General features: G+C 28.0%; 2 protein-coding genes across 3 annotated transcripts in view; one reads left to right on the top strand and one right to left on the bottom strand.

Annotated features, from left to right (window-relative positions):
* Nucleotides 1-5,410, bottom strand: part of LOC107440712 (3-hydroxyisobutyrate dehydrogenase, mitochondrial) — a 42,151-nt gene extending 36,741 nt beyond the window's left edge. For both annotated transcript variants that reach the window (XM_016053696.3, XM_016053695.4), the window contains exons 1-2: nucleotides 5,252-5,410; nucleotides 1,250-1,514 (exon numbers count right to left, since the gene is read on the bottom strand). In XM_016053696.3, coding sequence (XP_015909182.1) covers nucleotides 1,250-1,514; nucleotides 5,252-5,339 — 353 coding nt within the window. In that variant the 5' untranslated portion in view covers nucleotides 5,340-5,410. The remainder of the gene's footprint in view (nucleotides 1-1,249; nucleotides 1,515-5,251) is intronic.
* Nucleotides 5,411-5,453: 43 nt separating this feature from the next.
* The window catches only part of LOC107440713 (LYR motif-containing protein 2), a 10,933-nt gene continuing 1,553 nt past the window's right edge, over nucleotides 5,454-14,833 (top strand). Inside the window, exons 1-2 of the mRNA XM_016053697.3 lie at nucleotides 5,454-5,913; nucleotides 9,220-9,360. Of these exons, the coding sequence (XP_015909183.1) occupies nucleotides 5,875-5,913; nucleotides 9,220-9,360 (180 nt within the window). The 5' untranslated portion in view covers nucleotides 5,454-5,874. The remainder of the gene's footprint in view (nucleotides 5,914-9,219; nucleotides 9,361-14,833) is intronic.

Raw genomic sequence — 14,833 nt, 5'->3', positions numbered from 1 at the left:
ATTGGGAGAAGTTATTCAGTGTGTATTAATAAGAAAAAACAAAGTGGATAAGTAGCAAGATGACACTCTCATTACCGCATTTAAATTTATGAAGTGAATTTATTTTCTAAAAATGTATTGATTAGTGTCTTAATTTCCTCTAATGGGATAGTTAAGGAACAGAAAATGTCATTTTAATTTTATTTGTAAGTGTAAACTTCAAAAGGAAATTGTTATTTTCTCATTCCCTAACTATTACCATACCCTCATTTTGAGAAAATTACACTGTTGAGAGGCATCAATTCTAATCGTTTTAAAGACTAGTTTTTTCATTAAAATTATTATTTTAAACATGTTCATAACTAAAATTATTATTCTCACACTAAGTTATCATTCCCTAAATTTAATAAAAACTTATAACAATTTCAGTATCTTTTTTTTTTTAAATATTTAGCAAGACTGTTATGTTTACTTTGTTTAGTACCTTCTACCATATCTTACTATTAAAAATTTCTAACATTTTCATCTTATTACTACCTGCAAATAGCCTATTTGCAGAAACAAATGCATGAACCAAATTTATGATCAATTTCCAGCTTTCAATAACTGAAATAAATTACTTAAAGAATGACATTATTTTTCCCTTTCAATATAGATGGTTGACCAGGTAAAGCTAAGCACAGATGGCGCTATGAGGCGTCATAAGACTTCCAGGTTACTACTTACGGCTGATTTTTATCCTAAGCTTGAAAAAACGAACTTCAATATAATTATACTTTTAATGTTTTCAACATAACACGTTCTTTCAATCTAACTTTCAACAAAGTAAACAGCAAATGAAATCGGAAGACTCTCCAAGCTTGCTATGATAGGATATAAATAAGGGATACCCCTCAAAACATGGCTAACCATACACTTTTTTTTATGCTGGGATGTTAATTTTGTTTTAGGCTCATGATCTGCTAGAATATATAAATTACAGAAAACTTTTATGAATGGTAAAATTATGCATAAATTGAAACACAATAATAAAACATTGTAGAATAATCAGAAAGGGCCTAGAAAGCAAAACATAAGTGGAGGGATACACAGGAAGTTATCTAAATTTCTGAGGAAGCTTGTTATCGTTTACATTCAGTCAAACACCCATACATTTTTTTTCATAAAATTTAAATAACAGTTTTGAGTTTCTCTCCTTTTTTTTACATGCATATATAAGATATATTTATATATCAAAGCAAAATATTCTGATAATGAAATTGATACTCACTGAAAAATACCATTTTCTGAAGTGTATACATCTTGAACATGAGGACTAGAAGGAAGCATTGTGATAATTGTACTACATCTTTCAGCTACTTCAGAGGGATTTTGAGCTATTAGAGCACCAGCATCTAACAATTGAGACATAGCTTCAGGGAATACATCATAAACTACTAAAGAGTGGCCTTTATCTAGAAGACTTCTAGCCATATTTTGGCCCATATTGCCTAATCCAATAAAGCCTACTGAAGAAGATTGAGATGCAAATCTTCCTAAAAATATGTTCAACAAAATAAATGTGAGACACTCAAGTGTTTAAACTTTACCAAATAAACAATTTACCAAAATAGTTATTTTTATTTATTTATATCCAATGGCAAAGGAAAATGGCAAGCTCTTATAAGATTAACAAAGAAATGGAATTAAAAAGAACACAATAAGAGAAAAAAGTCCCATCAGCAGATGTTGAGCGCTGCAATATTGCTTCAACTGAGAGCTCTCATGCAGAGCTGCGCATCCCAGCTAATGTCCATGATTTTGTTTTTTTCACAGAGTGGGCAATTAGGACTTGTGAAAATGCCAATTCACTGAAGGTAGTCATGGCCTATCGCAAGTCTGAATTCCACAACAGCCCTTCCATGGGGCTTATCTGAAATATTTTGGTCTAAGCTATTCCTCCAACTTCTTGAAGAAACATGAGAAGTGAGCAAGGCTTTTATCTTATTAGATTTTTGATATTAAGTTTTGTGGAATAGAAAGCGCTAGAAGCGCTTGGCTGTTGAATTACTTGAGTGCCCTTCTTGGCCAACATATCTGCTTGTTCCTTGCCGTATATGCAAAAACATTATTGCCAAAATTTTTAGTAATATGGCACATGTAAATCCCTAAAAAAGAAAGTGCTAAAAACTGCATTAGTAAAACGCAGAACAATCAAAGCATTTTTAATACAGTTTAAATAAAGAGGAAGTGATGCTGAAAGAGAAATCATCCCCCTACTCCTAGAAGAGATCATCAAACTCCAGTATTTTTCTTATGATCAAGTTTTGTAAAGAATGTTAAATGAATTTAAAACTCAATATGGAAAAAGTCTTTCTGTTAATATAAAACTCAAATTTTTGCTTTAGTATGACCCCAGTTGCACTATAATAGTTTATGCAACACAATTCTATAACTGCACATCCACTGTGCCTTATAAAAATTTAAACATCTATTTATAAATAGATTATATAAATATTATTCATTATCCAATTTTTCTGCTTCATCTGTTTTGAATTTTGTTTCAAACTAAACAAAACATAAAAAATTTTAAAAAATTCAGTGAGTATACAGAACTGAAGGTTAGTATATAAAAATAATAATAATACTTAAATAAATATAACATTAGGTAAAATTTAATTTTTTGGTGTCTTACCTACTTTGCATATCCCTATAGAAATATTCAAGTAATATTTTTTTTCTTATATTATGATGTATTATTATGAAATTGCAGTACACTGAATAGCTTTATACTTTAATTTCAAGAATTTAACGTTAATGTTACTTTAATTTTTATGTTAAGTCATACTCATAATGTCTCTAAATATGCTTGACCACCACCAACTCTGTTCAGTATTTATTAGTTATATAGAGCAATAATTGAAAGAGTTAATAATTACACAGCACTATGGGACCGCAACTTTTAAACTGGTTATGTCTCATGTGCATTGAAAGATGTTTTAATAACTGATTTTAGTTTGACGAAATAATTCATACTTTTTGGATTTTTTTTATTTTTTATACCCTTATGATTTTTAAATTTAATTATTTTAAGTAGATTCTCAGTTTATAAAATTACTTTTTTAATTGAGGATTGCAACTAGTTAGCATCTCATAATTTTTTTAAATTATGCATACTTTAAAAATACTTTATTATGTTTGCTGAGTTTATGGGGTAATAAAAATATGTTTGTAAAAATTATTGCATAACTTGAAAATGCTTTATTTTATGCATGTGAAGTTTTTTAATTTGATTTTTAACATGTTACAGGGGCTCTGACATAGAGAAATCTAGCTTTTCCTAATTCTTGTCTAGTGAAAGTAATTAATAAAAAATTCTTATAATTCCTTTAAAATCCCATGCTCATTGAAATTTCAAGTTCTGAACAAATAAAAAAAATCAGGACCAAAGGCTAAAAATCAAATAAATAATAGACTGGCTTAAAGCTAAAACTATTATTATTGGCGAAGGGATGTAGAAAGAAGAGGATTAAAGACTGAATTGATGGCAATAGTGAAAGAAAACAACCATAAATACAATAAATTTGATATGGCTGGAATTGCCAATATTCATTACAAAACAAGTTTAAGATTACAGTCAAACCCCGGTTTAGCGAGCCCCTATTTACCTAATTTCGCGATTTAACAAATTTTACGAAGTTAATGAAGTAGATTTATAGGAAACAATGACTAGCGAGTCTGGCACAAAAGTCGATAATGACTCTTCAGTGAAAACTGCTACTTTTTCTGATGCTTTGCATGGTTTGGAAACAGTGAACACTTACCTAATGCAGCAAGATGTAAATGAAGGAGTATTTCCTTTTCTTCATGACGTCAAAAAAGAAGGAAATAAGAAAGCATTACTCACAAAATGCTTTAAAATTTCAAATTAATCAACGTGTAATCATTCGCTGTATTTTAAGTTCCTGAATAAAAAGTGTAAGACTTCTATTCATATTGTGTATTTCCTTAATGATGTTTGAATATTCCATAAGGTTAGTCAACTTTTTTTTAATTTTGCCCTCCATATTACGAATTTTCCCCGACTTGGTAAATAATATTTTCGGTACCTATGAATTCGTTAAATTGGGGTCCGACTATACTTAATCCGATCCAGTTAATTTGGACACAAGTATTTTGTATCTAAAGAGAACAAAACTTTCACGTTAGGTGATGTAGAAAAACTGTGTAAAAAAATAAATAAGTGATGTTTTACCAACAGAGTGGAATAATTGCATAGAACATGTTAAACAAATAGAAAATCATGTGTGGGAATTAGAAGATGCAATAAAAAATACTATAAAGACAATTATTAATCAAGTAGGAGTCAACAGCAATTCAAGTTCACTCGGTGATTAAGATAAGTACTTTATCTTACACTTTTTTTTGCTTTAATTTTTTATTAAAAATCAGTTATTTATATATATAAAATAATTGGTCATTGCTATTTATATTAAAATTTACTCATAGTATTTTTATTACACCTTTAATATGTTGCTGTATCATTAACCAATAATATTCATGGCAGAATTTTACAATATAATTTAACTAATTTTTTTCGTATCATAGAAGTTTTGTTAGCAAGCATAATAATATAATCAGTTTACAAGAAACTGCTTCAATACTTAAAAATAAAAATTCAATGTTTAATTGTATTTAGTTAATTAAAAAATGTAGTTTCATTGTATTGTGAACCAATCATGCATTTATAACAAACAGCACGACTCCTCTGTTATTCACTTTTATCATAATTCTGTAAAATAAAAAATGCAGAGAAAATCGCAAAAGTCGCAAGCCTGATCAAGATTCTGGCGACCTATTAGTTAACTTTCGATCTATCTTTCCGTAAACGCACTATTGTGATATCTTTTATGGTCCAGTTTCTGGTCCTTTGAGCTTGATTTCTACCCTTGAAATTAAGTCATTTATTAAATATCTAATTAATTTACAAACAAAAGAATTTTTTTATTCTTTAGTCAAAATAACAAAAGTAATTTGAGACAAAATTTATGGATGAATTGATTTCGAAAATTACGATATAAATTATAAATGATTTATTTATATTTACTATTAGTATTTTATATACAAATTGTTAGTTATTTCTCCACATTTAATCAAGCTGAACTAATCTAATATATAAACATGAAAAATATAAACATAAATATATAAACAATCGAATTTAATAACATAATTTAATTTTGGAATCGCGTTAGCAGAAAAAAAATGTGTTCATTATTCTAAATTTCATTATTACTTAAATTTGAAGTCAGATGACGGAATCCACATTTTAAAATATTAACTTGTTTACACAACTGACTGGAAAAAATAACACTTCCAGACATCTCGAAACTAGTGCGCCTTCACTTCATACCATGAATGTACCGCTTTTGAATTTAGTTGTTGCCAGACATCACAGTCGAAAATATGAATGGTTGACCGTGTAAAGGTGGCGCTAAGGGTTAGTATTCTTAGCAAAATTTCCGGGTTTTTACCATAGAGGTTTATACAGCTTCCGGCAAACCTTACGCTTTATTTATGTTGTGATATTAGTTTTCATAAACTTATTTAAGACTTACAAGTTAGATTTTATAAATTGCAGAAGATTTTTATGAATGGTTGAATTGCGCGTAAATTTAAGTTCAAATCACAGTAATCAAACTTATTAGAATATCAAGCTTGTTCGCACATCCTTGTTATTGTTTACGTTCAGTCACTCATTCATTTCATACTCAAAACTCTTATTTTCTAAAATAAAATTTCTTATTGGTTTTACATTAAAATCACGATTCTTTTTATTTTATACTCAAGTCGTAATCAACAACAATTATTATTGTTTTTTATACCGATTTTTTAGATCTTAAATTTAGAAATGAAATAATGACTGCTTCGTCCAAACAAACACTGACATTAACCAAGGTAAGAGTTGGAAAGGGGAATAAAATGTTTCCAATTTTTTTTCTATTATATTTTATTTCGGACTTGTTTTCTTTTTATTTCTATGCATTCTCTTTACTAATTTGAAAGCGATATTTTAAATAGGTCGCTAAGAGGTTGGCGGCGCTTGGCCTTGCCGTAGCTCTGATAAAATGTTAAGTCCAAGCATATTCAATAAGTTATAACAGGGTTGCAAGAAACACGGGTTTTTCCAGAAAAGTCCAACACAGGTGGGTTTTTCATGTTTTATTGGGGGATTTTTTAAAAGAGAGGGGATAAGCACCTTATTGTTAAAAAGCTTATTTACTATTAATAATTAAGTTTAATTGTATGAATCGACTTAACATATAGGTAATTAAAATGTAATTATTAACTAATATACATAAATTGGTACAAAAGCCTGTAAAAAATTTCTTCTGACATCACAATGCAAAATGTTATATGCAATCACATACATCACACATTTGAAACTTAATTTAACACAAGATTACTTTTTATTTATATTCTTACTAATCAGTCCCAGTATTTATATTCTTACTAATCAATACCAACTTTAGGGTGAGTTTTTTTCAGAGTAGGTTTTGCCCAGTAAAAGCCGCCCGGGTTTTACTGGGTAGGTGGGTTTATTTGCAACCCTGAGTTATAAGTTATTCTTTTTTATTAGCTTATGGAAGAAAAGTGGATATTTTTTATTGTTTATTGATAATATTAATTAATAGTTAAAAGAATTTAATGATTTGACCTTATAATAGCTTAAATACCTTTAATTTAGTGCGTAAATGATTATTCAACCTTTTATTTTAAACAGGGTTGCCACTGTATATGATGAATAGGGAAAACTTGGAAAATACAGAGATTAAAAATAATGGAGAAAATGACGGGAATTTTGAATTTTTCTAATAAACTGGGAAAATACAGGGAATAGTTATTTCTTATTCTTTTCTTTTACACAATGTTGACCTCTCAAAGTGTGATCTATGGGATATTTAAAGATAGTTCAGCTATACTATACTATTCCTTTTTTATGTATGTTAAACTGTTCTTGATTTCTCTAAGTTTTTCCAGCAATTAAAACTAGTATTAGTTATCATAATAAAGTTTATAAAGTCAGAAAAACAATTCTAGCAAAAAACAAATATTTTAAGATGTGTGTGTTAGCAGGTTTGTTTTTGAATTGTTTTTCTGACTTTATAAATTAAAATAAAACAAATTTGGATTTAGCTGTTTTAAGTGCTTTACTATTTTGATTTATTGTTTAATTACTTATTTTGTCTTTTTCAGGGTTGGAAGGTTTTTGACATTTGACAGTTTTTGACGGTTTAAACCGTCACGTCGAAAACCTATATTCATATGTGAAATTTAATTAATACATAAAATTTATATATTTTTTATAAAGGATAGTGTTTCTAAATATGTTCTAGAAAAAATAAATTTAAAATTTTGAAGAAACACTTATATTTTGAATAGTAACCAAAATCTTGTACTTTTGAAAGCTCACATCTTTTGTAATATTATGTATTCATTTTCATGTGTTATTGAAAATCTGCAGTGATATTATTTAGAAATTTATTTATAACCAAATTTAGTGTATAGTATAGATCATACTAAAAATTAGACATTTTTAAAGATAAACAGCAGTTTTGTACATCAGACATCTTTTAAAGAAAAATCTTTTAAACAGGTTGGGCACATGCAACATTCACAATTGGGCACATGCAACATTCACAATCAGGGAATTTTTGTCTATTTTTAGCTCTTCTATTTTTAAATTCAAATTAACATACTGGATAATAAAGATGTTCAGTATAACATTAAAAAAAAAAAATTATACACTTGTATCAAGTTTGTATTTATGCAACATAACTTGTAAGTTCCTTATAAATATTAGTTATATGTTCCTTATATGTCAAAAATGCATAGTAATAAACTTTTAATTTTCTTAAGTATCAAAAAAAAAAATTTTTTTTCTCAAAATATAAATATTTAAAAATATTTTGTGCAAAATTTTTCTGCACATGCATTTGAATATAAATTTCTGAGATTTTAAATCTGTTACAAATTAGTGTTGCCAATTAAAAAATATTTTAAAACCTGCTGATTACCTACAGTATAATTAAATTTCAATATAATGCATGGCAACCGTTGGTAGTTTTGAAGTTCATATATTTTCTTGGCAAACTTCAGTTTTTGACAGTTTAAACCAGTATTATACCCTTGTCGTGTCAAAAACCTTCTGAATTTATTAATTAGTTTCATTCTTTGATTAGATTATCATAATATAGCTCATTTGCACAGTGATTCTGTGTTTCCTTTTAATATAGTGTGTATAATATATACAGGGACTTTTTTTTCAGATTTGAGTGGCAACCCTGTTAAATAAACCAAAAAACTAGGTGTGAACCAAATTTTTAAAAAAACGTTCCCCCCCCCTATTCCTAGGTGTAACAGAAACTATAATATACATTGTTAAATTTTAAAAAGGAAATCAAATCAAAATTTATGATCTTATCGATTAACATTTTAAAAAATATTACTCAAAACTTTACTCGTTTCAAAATTTTATTCAATGTAAAATTTAATATTTCAGTGCAAGTGCGTTTGACTGCAGCTTTTACATTATCTAAAGCTTGAAATCCCCTTTAAAACTGGCAGTTTATTACGAGATGACGCAAAAACTGTACCTACCAAAAACTGTCCCCAGATGCTGTAAACTGTACCTACGCCTCTGATGTATCCTAAATATATGCAAGCACTATCGCTTCACCAGGTCATAACACTAATCGAAGGGATTTAAATAGTGCTTCCATTAATTAGTTTTGAACACTCATTTCTCTTTAAATTAAAAGGTTGCTTTTAAAAAAAAATTTTTATTGAACTATATCAGGTTGCCACTCCACTGTGAGAATGGGGAAAACCTGAAAAGTAGAGGGAATTTAAAAATCCCTAAAATAACAGGGAAATGCAGGGAATTTTGTTTTGTATTTTCATCTTTTAAAAAATGGCAAGCATTCAAAGTGCAATCTACGAGATATTTCAGCTATATTAAATTAGTTTATTTACTATAGCATTTGTTTTAAGTATGTTCAGCTGTTCCTTTTTTCCACAATTATAACTAGTATAGTTAGCTCAAAACAGCACAGTGTTTGTGTTGTATATATTGTGTATAATATGTACAGGGAAAGCACAAGAAATTATTTTTCCAGATTTGAGTGGCAATCCTGTATATGTATATATACTGTATTTATTTTTGAAAAATTAATTAGCAGTTTCTAATCTTCTCTATTTTAGTTTCTGCTAAGATCTAAAACTTTGAAGCTATATAGAGACATATTGAGAACTATAAAAAGAATTCCTAATAAGGAACATCAAGCTGAATTAAAAAGTTGGGTGAGGAGAGATTTTGAAAATAATAAACATTTAACTAATGAAGTAAGTATGTTGGCTAATGTTTGATTACCAATTAATGCCAATAATTTTATACATGGAGTCCATTTAATTATACTCTTTTATAATTTTTTTTTAAAAAATTATAATTTCTTTCTTTAAAAAAAAAATTTTTTTTTAAAAATGTTTACTTAATATCTGAAAAATCCTGTTAGAATATAACATATTAACAGGGGTTGAACTTTCATAATGAGCTGGATAACAGCCATTGGCTGAGAGGGGAGACAGGAAAAAGTTCCCAAAACACAACACTGCTACTTCTGTACTTACAGGGAAGGAAACAGAGATGATCCCAAAGTTAATCAGTTTCAAGAAATCATCGATCACAATTATATATAAAAATTCTTGTATATTTTATTTAAAAATATTAGAACTAGAATTTATACTTGGCATCTCTTTCATTTGCAAATATTTTTCTCTGGTAGAATAACAAATGTGATAGAGATAAAAGTAAACTTATCCATAATTATTCATTTAAATTATGCTGCAAATAATTTATTTAGAATTTCATGTTTTGAAAATATCAAGGATTTAAATTTAAAAAGATTTTAACTTTTTGAAAAGTGTCATTAATGATTTTTCTCAAGAAATTTTCGGGATTTTTGAGTTGAACCTGCAATTATCCCTGAAGAAGAAAAAGAAACTTATACATCTTTAACCTAGGTTTTTAGGTTGGCCGGTTTAAACTAAATGTTTTTTTTAAACAAAATAAGTTTGAGTTTTTTTAAAAAGAAAAAAATATTTTAAGTAACTTAATTTTTGTATCATTTATGTAAATATAATTAAAAATAAGCAAAATTATTTTAAATGTAACCAAATGAAGAAAAAAAAGTACATTTTCAAATAAAAATTATTCTAATCTTGAGTTTAATGGATGGTTGACTGAATGTAAACAATAACAAGCTTAGTAAAACTGGAAAAAATTTAGAAAACTTCCGTCGATCCCTCTGCTTATGTTATGCTTACGAAGCGATGCTTGAACAGGCTTAATGTTCTAGGAAGTTTTATTATTGTGAATTGTGTTCAGATTTATGCATAATTTTACTATTCATAAAAGTTTATTGTAGTTTACAAGTTCTAACTGGTTGTGAGCCTAAAACAAATTTAATAAAATTAATGTCACAGTATAAATAAAGTAATATCACAGCATAAACACAAATCACAAAAATAAAACTTCCTAGAATAATAAGCTTGTTCACACATCGCCTCTTAAGCGGGGAGATACACCGAAAATCTTCTAAATTTCTTCCGATTTTAGGAAGCTTGTTATTGTTTACATTCAGTCACCAGTAAGTGAAAATTCAATCATTATGTCAAAATTATTCAGGATGCAATGTTTGACAATTAAAACAGTAATGCAATAAATGTTTAACTAGGAGGTTGACATTAAAACAAAATAGCAATTTTAGTATAACGAAGCATCTTTTTGTTATCTCATAGTAGCATGTTTCCAAAAGTTAAGTCACAATATTCTTCTGCTAATAGTTTGTCTAAAGTAAGAACTCCTCTAGCCGTTCGTCTGGATCCGTAGGAATGACTATGGTAACGAGGTATAACTATTTCAAAAAGGAGTGTGAGGTCATTGTTTAGGACAGGTTTTGGCTGGGGTCAGCTAGAAAAAGGGAGTCTTTCTTTTTGGTCTATTGTGTTAGCCATAGAGTGAAAAGAAGGTACCCTCCCTGAAATGTGCTATTCTTGTTTCCATAGCAGCAGATGACCTCAGACTTTGTGGCGGGGGAAGTTCTTACTGTAGACAAACTATACTTAAGTTGTAGTTCCAGGGTGGCCACCCACCTTGAAAACCTGGAATTATCAGGGAATTTTTTTATACTGGAAAAATCAGGTAATTTTAAAGAAAAGTTGGAATTTTTTTCTTAATTTAAATTATTTTGCCATCCGCTATATCCACTTTATTTAGATGGAAATTTATTGTCAAACAGTTGAAATATCATCAACTTAGCAATACTTTGCTTGCATTAAAATTCTCACCATTGTTATCCTGCTAAACTAGACTGCCATATGAAACTCGCCCATGTTGCTAAATGAATGGAGAAATCTTTGATCTCTTTGGAGATTATGAGACTACACAGTTTAAAAAAGGCAAAAATTGTGGTGGAGTTGAAAGAAAGGGTTAAGATATTGTCTTCTGTTTATATAAGTAGGTTTTTTTTTGTTTTCTAGTCCGTGGGCTGAATTCATTTATTGTTAAAGTTAATTCCGATGCTTTGGGAGTGTTTTTTATGTTAACAAAATGTTTTAGTTTTTTTAACTTTATAAAATTCTCCAAAAAATAATTGGTTATAATTTACTAATAGATTTTATTTTGCACTCTTTTTCTGAAAGCTTTTAGTCTGCCATCCAATGAATAATTTTTTCTTAGCAAAGCGTACCAATCACTCATTTTCTTGAATCGTTAATGGCAAAATTGTTGCATTGATGCTAATTTTCTGAATTTCATTTTTATCCCTTTATAACAAAAAGAAGCTTTTTTTACGAACCAACTGAACATAACATTAAATTTTACTGTTTTGTTGGTAAATATTTGATTTTTGATTCAAAATTCGAATTGTTTATTAATCACAATGTCAAAAGCTCATAAATGTTGCTTACATTCCAGAGATGATATATGCCAATTATTTCTCCTTTTACCTTAAAAAGCTGGAAAATAAGCAAGGAATGTATGGAAAACATGTTAAATGATGTATAAACTTAGAATTTGAAAGAAATTATTTTTATTTGTTTATTAGAAGGAAGGAAAACTAAACTTTTTTTTTTTTTCTGCGCTGTTCAGGTACATGTTTTAAGTTAGGCAACCAGATGACCAAAATTTTAAACTTAATATTAAGTAAACAAGGTATCATTTTCAAAGTAAAAAATTGAAGTTTTAAAATAATGACGTTTGACTTATAAATATCAGTTTTTAAGCTATAGGCTGTTAAATGAAGGGCTACATCATTTGAAATTTTTAACCGTGGTAAGTGAATCTCTAAGTACAGTTTTTTTTTTTACATAAGAGTCACATTAATAATAGAAAATTAAAAAAGTAATAATAAAAGTGAACTGTAACAAAACAGGTTATCTTGTAGAGACATTTCAAATTTATTTACAAAAATCATTCTCAAGATACACTTTTGATATTTTATGTGCGACCTCAAAATACGTAATTAATTGTTCTGTGCCACTAAAATTTAATATAATTAAATTATTTTTCTGTTCAAAGTTTTTTTTTTTTTCATAGTAAAGTGTTATTTTTATTGTAAAATTATTTAATTATTTTCATGTCAGACACCACTGCTTTTCTTTTCATTACATATATTTTTATTTGTTTCCATCTCTTATTTTGTTTTTTTCTTCATAAAAAGAAAGCCAAATATGGATAGAATCATTTAGAACATTTTAAATCAATCATTTTTCTTAGAACTTGAAAAATGTATGTATTTTGAGAAAAAAAGTCAGTACGTACTGTAGTTATTTATTTATTGAGTTAAGAAAATAATAATAAAATTACTTGCATAACAAATAACACATCCCATTCAATTTTTAGGTAAATGGTATAAAAAGTTAGTTGTTACTGAACCTGTAATTGGCAACAGAAATTGTCGACAGGAGTATTATAAAGAGATAAAAATTTATTCTAGAATTTATATTAATTTTTTTTTTCTTCATGAATTTGGTGCAGCTCTAATGCTACAACTGGGGACATGTGCTCTTTCTTGTTCACTGTTAACTGTGCCACTAAATTCAAGTAAATGGTATATCGGTTAATATCGTCTGCTGTGCAAAACGCATATTTAATTTTATGCAGCCAATAAATAATTATATTAAATTATCATTTTTCCTGCACTATTTTTTTTCCCGGAAAAAAACTGTTATAAGCTAATAATACAGTGAAAAATTGTTGCTTTCTTTTTCATTTTAATGTACAGTGAAATTTTTTCAATAGATTTTTTAATGTACTGAAATTTTTCGGCTTCCCAGTTATAAATCAAAATCAGCTACCTAATCTAAACTAAGAAACCATGTAGTTAGATTGGAATTCCTCAAATATTCTAATTTCTAATAAGAAAAATAAAAACAAAACAAAAAGGAATAAAATTTAAGAATTTTATCTTGGTTTTTCCTACAAAACATGCCACAAGAAATTTGACAATTTTGCCTTTTGCGAATTCTGAATGTCTCTTAAAATAATAGTGCTAATACAGAACAAACAACATTATTTAAACATTTGATTAGATACTGGTTTAAAGGAAATTATATCAATGGATTTTATTGCACTGTTTGGATAAAATGCAGTATAAAATAGCTCTAAATTGAAATGTAAATGAATAAAAAAATTTATTGATGTATAATCACCTGCAATTATTTTCTTTTGCTTAATGAAATTACATTAAACAGTACTTATCCAAGGTTTGTTTTGGGTCACTCTATATTTGCAATTTTGTGCAAAAACTACTTAACACTTTGAAAAGAAAAATTTCCTTAAAAGCAATATATTCTACAAGCTAAACATATTATTTTCTCCGCATCTATTCAATGGTATATCAAATAAATAACATTTTAAATAAAATACTTTATAAAATTAAAACTTTTCTTGTACCCACCTAGACTTCATAAGGGGGGGGGGGAGCACGCCNGGGGGGGGGGGGGAAGCACGCCGACCTGGAAATTTTAAGATTTTTACTGGAAAGCCTGGAAAAATCAGGGCAATTTGAAACCTGATTTGAGTGACCACCCTGAGTTCATACTGAAGTGATATCAACGAACTATATCCAGGAACAATTTGTCAATCCATCCTCTTCCTCTTGAGGTTATGATGCCCATTTATTTTGTTTGATGTAGCAAACAAGTGATTAGTGGGAAATGATATAACTGCTTTAGTAATCTGATACTCAGTCTGCAATTTAAAGAAAAAATTAATTTATGAACATCTGTGATTGAACTAACTTCCCTTTTACCTAATTCTAAATTAACTATCAGTCATTGGTTAATGATTTTTTATTCATTTGCTTCTTCTTCTGAACAAACTCAAAATTGTGGAATAAAATTTGATTTTTTTTATCTTATTGCATAGTTCATGTCAAATATTTATGTGTAATATGCATGTGCAAATTATGATAACTAAGCATTAAGGCTGACTTACCTTTATGTCAAGTCAGGCGCAAACTTATTCAAAATTTATATAAAAAATATCATTTCCTATAGCCTTTACTAATATTGTAATATAATTTTCCAATAACTTTACCTTAATATGTAATCTTTATATAATTTTTTATAAATGGTTATAGACCAACATTGTTATTATATGAACAAATATTAAGTAAGTGAAGTTTTAAAACTTTGTTGAAAATGATGCTTATTTCAAATTCTGCCTTTTATCAGTTTTCCTTTCACACTCAACACAATAAACTGAAATATTATTTTATTAAATTACTACTTCAGGGTGGCCACCCACCTGGAA

The sequence above is a fragment of the Parasteatoda tepidariorum genome, chromosome X2 (genome assembly GCF_043381705.1).
Source record: "Parasteatoda tepidariorum isolate YZ-2023 chromosome X2, CAS_Ptep_4.0, whole genome shotgun sequence".
NCBI lineage: Eukaryota > Metazoa > Arthropoda > Arachnida > Araneae > Theridiidae > Parasteatoda > Parasteatoda tepidariorum.
The sequence above is the reverse complement of the archived record's forward strand: the minus strand, read 5'-3'. Positions and strand labels throughout refer to the sequence as shown.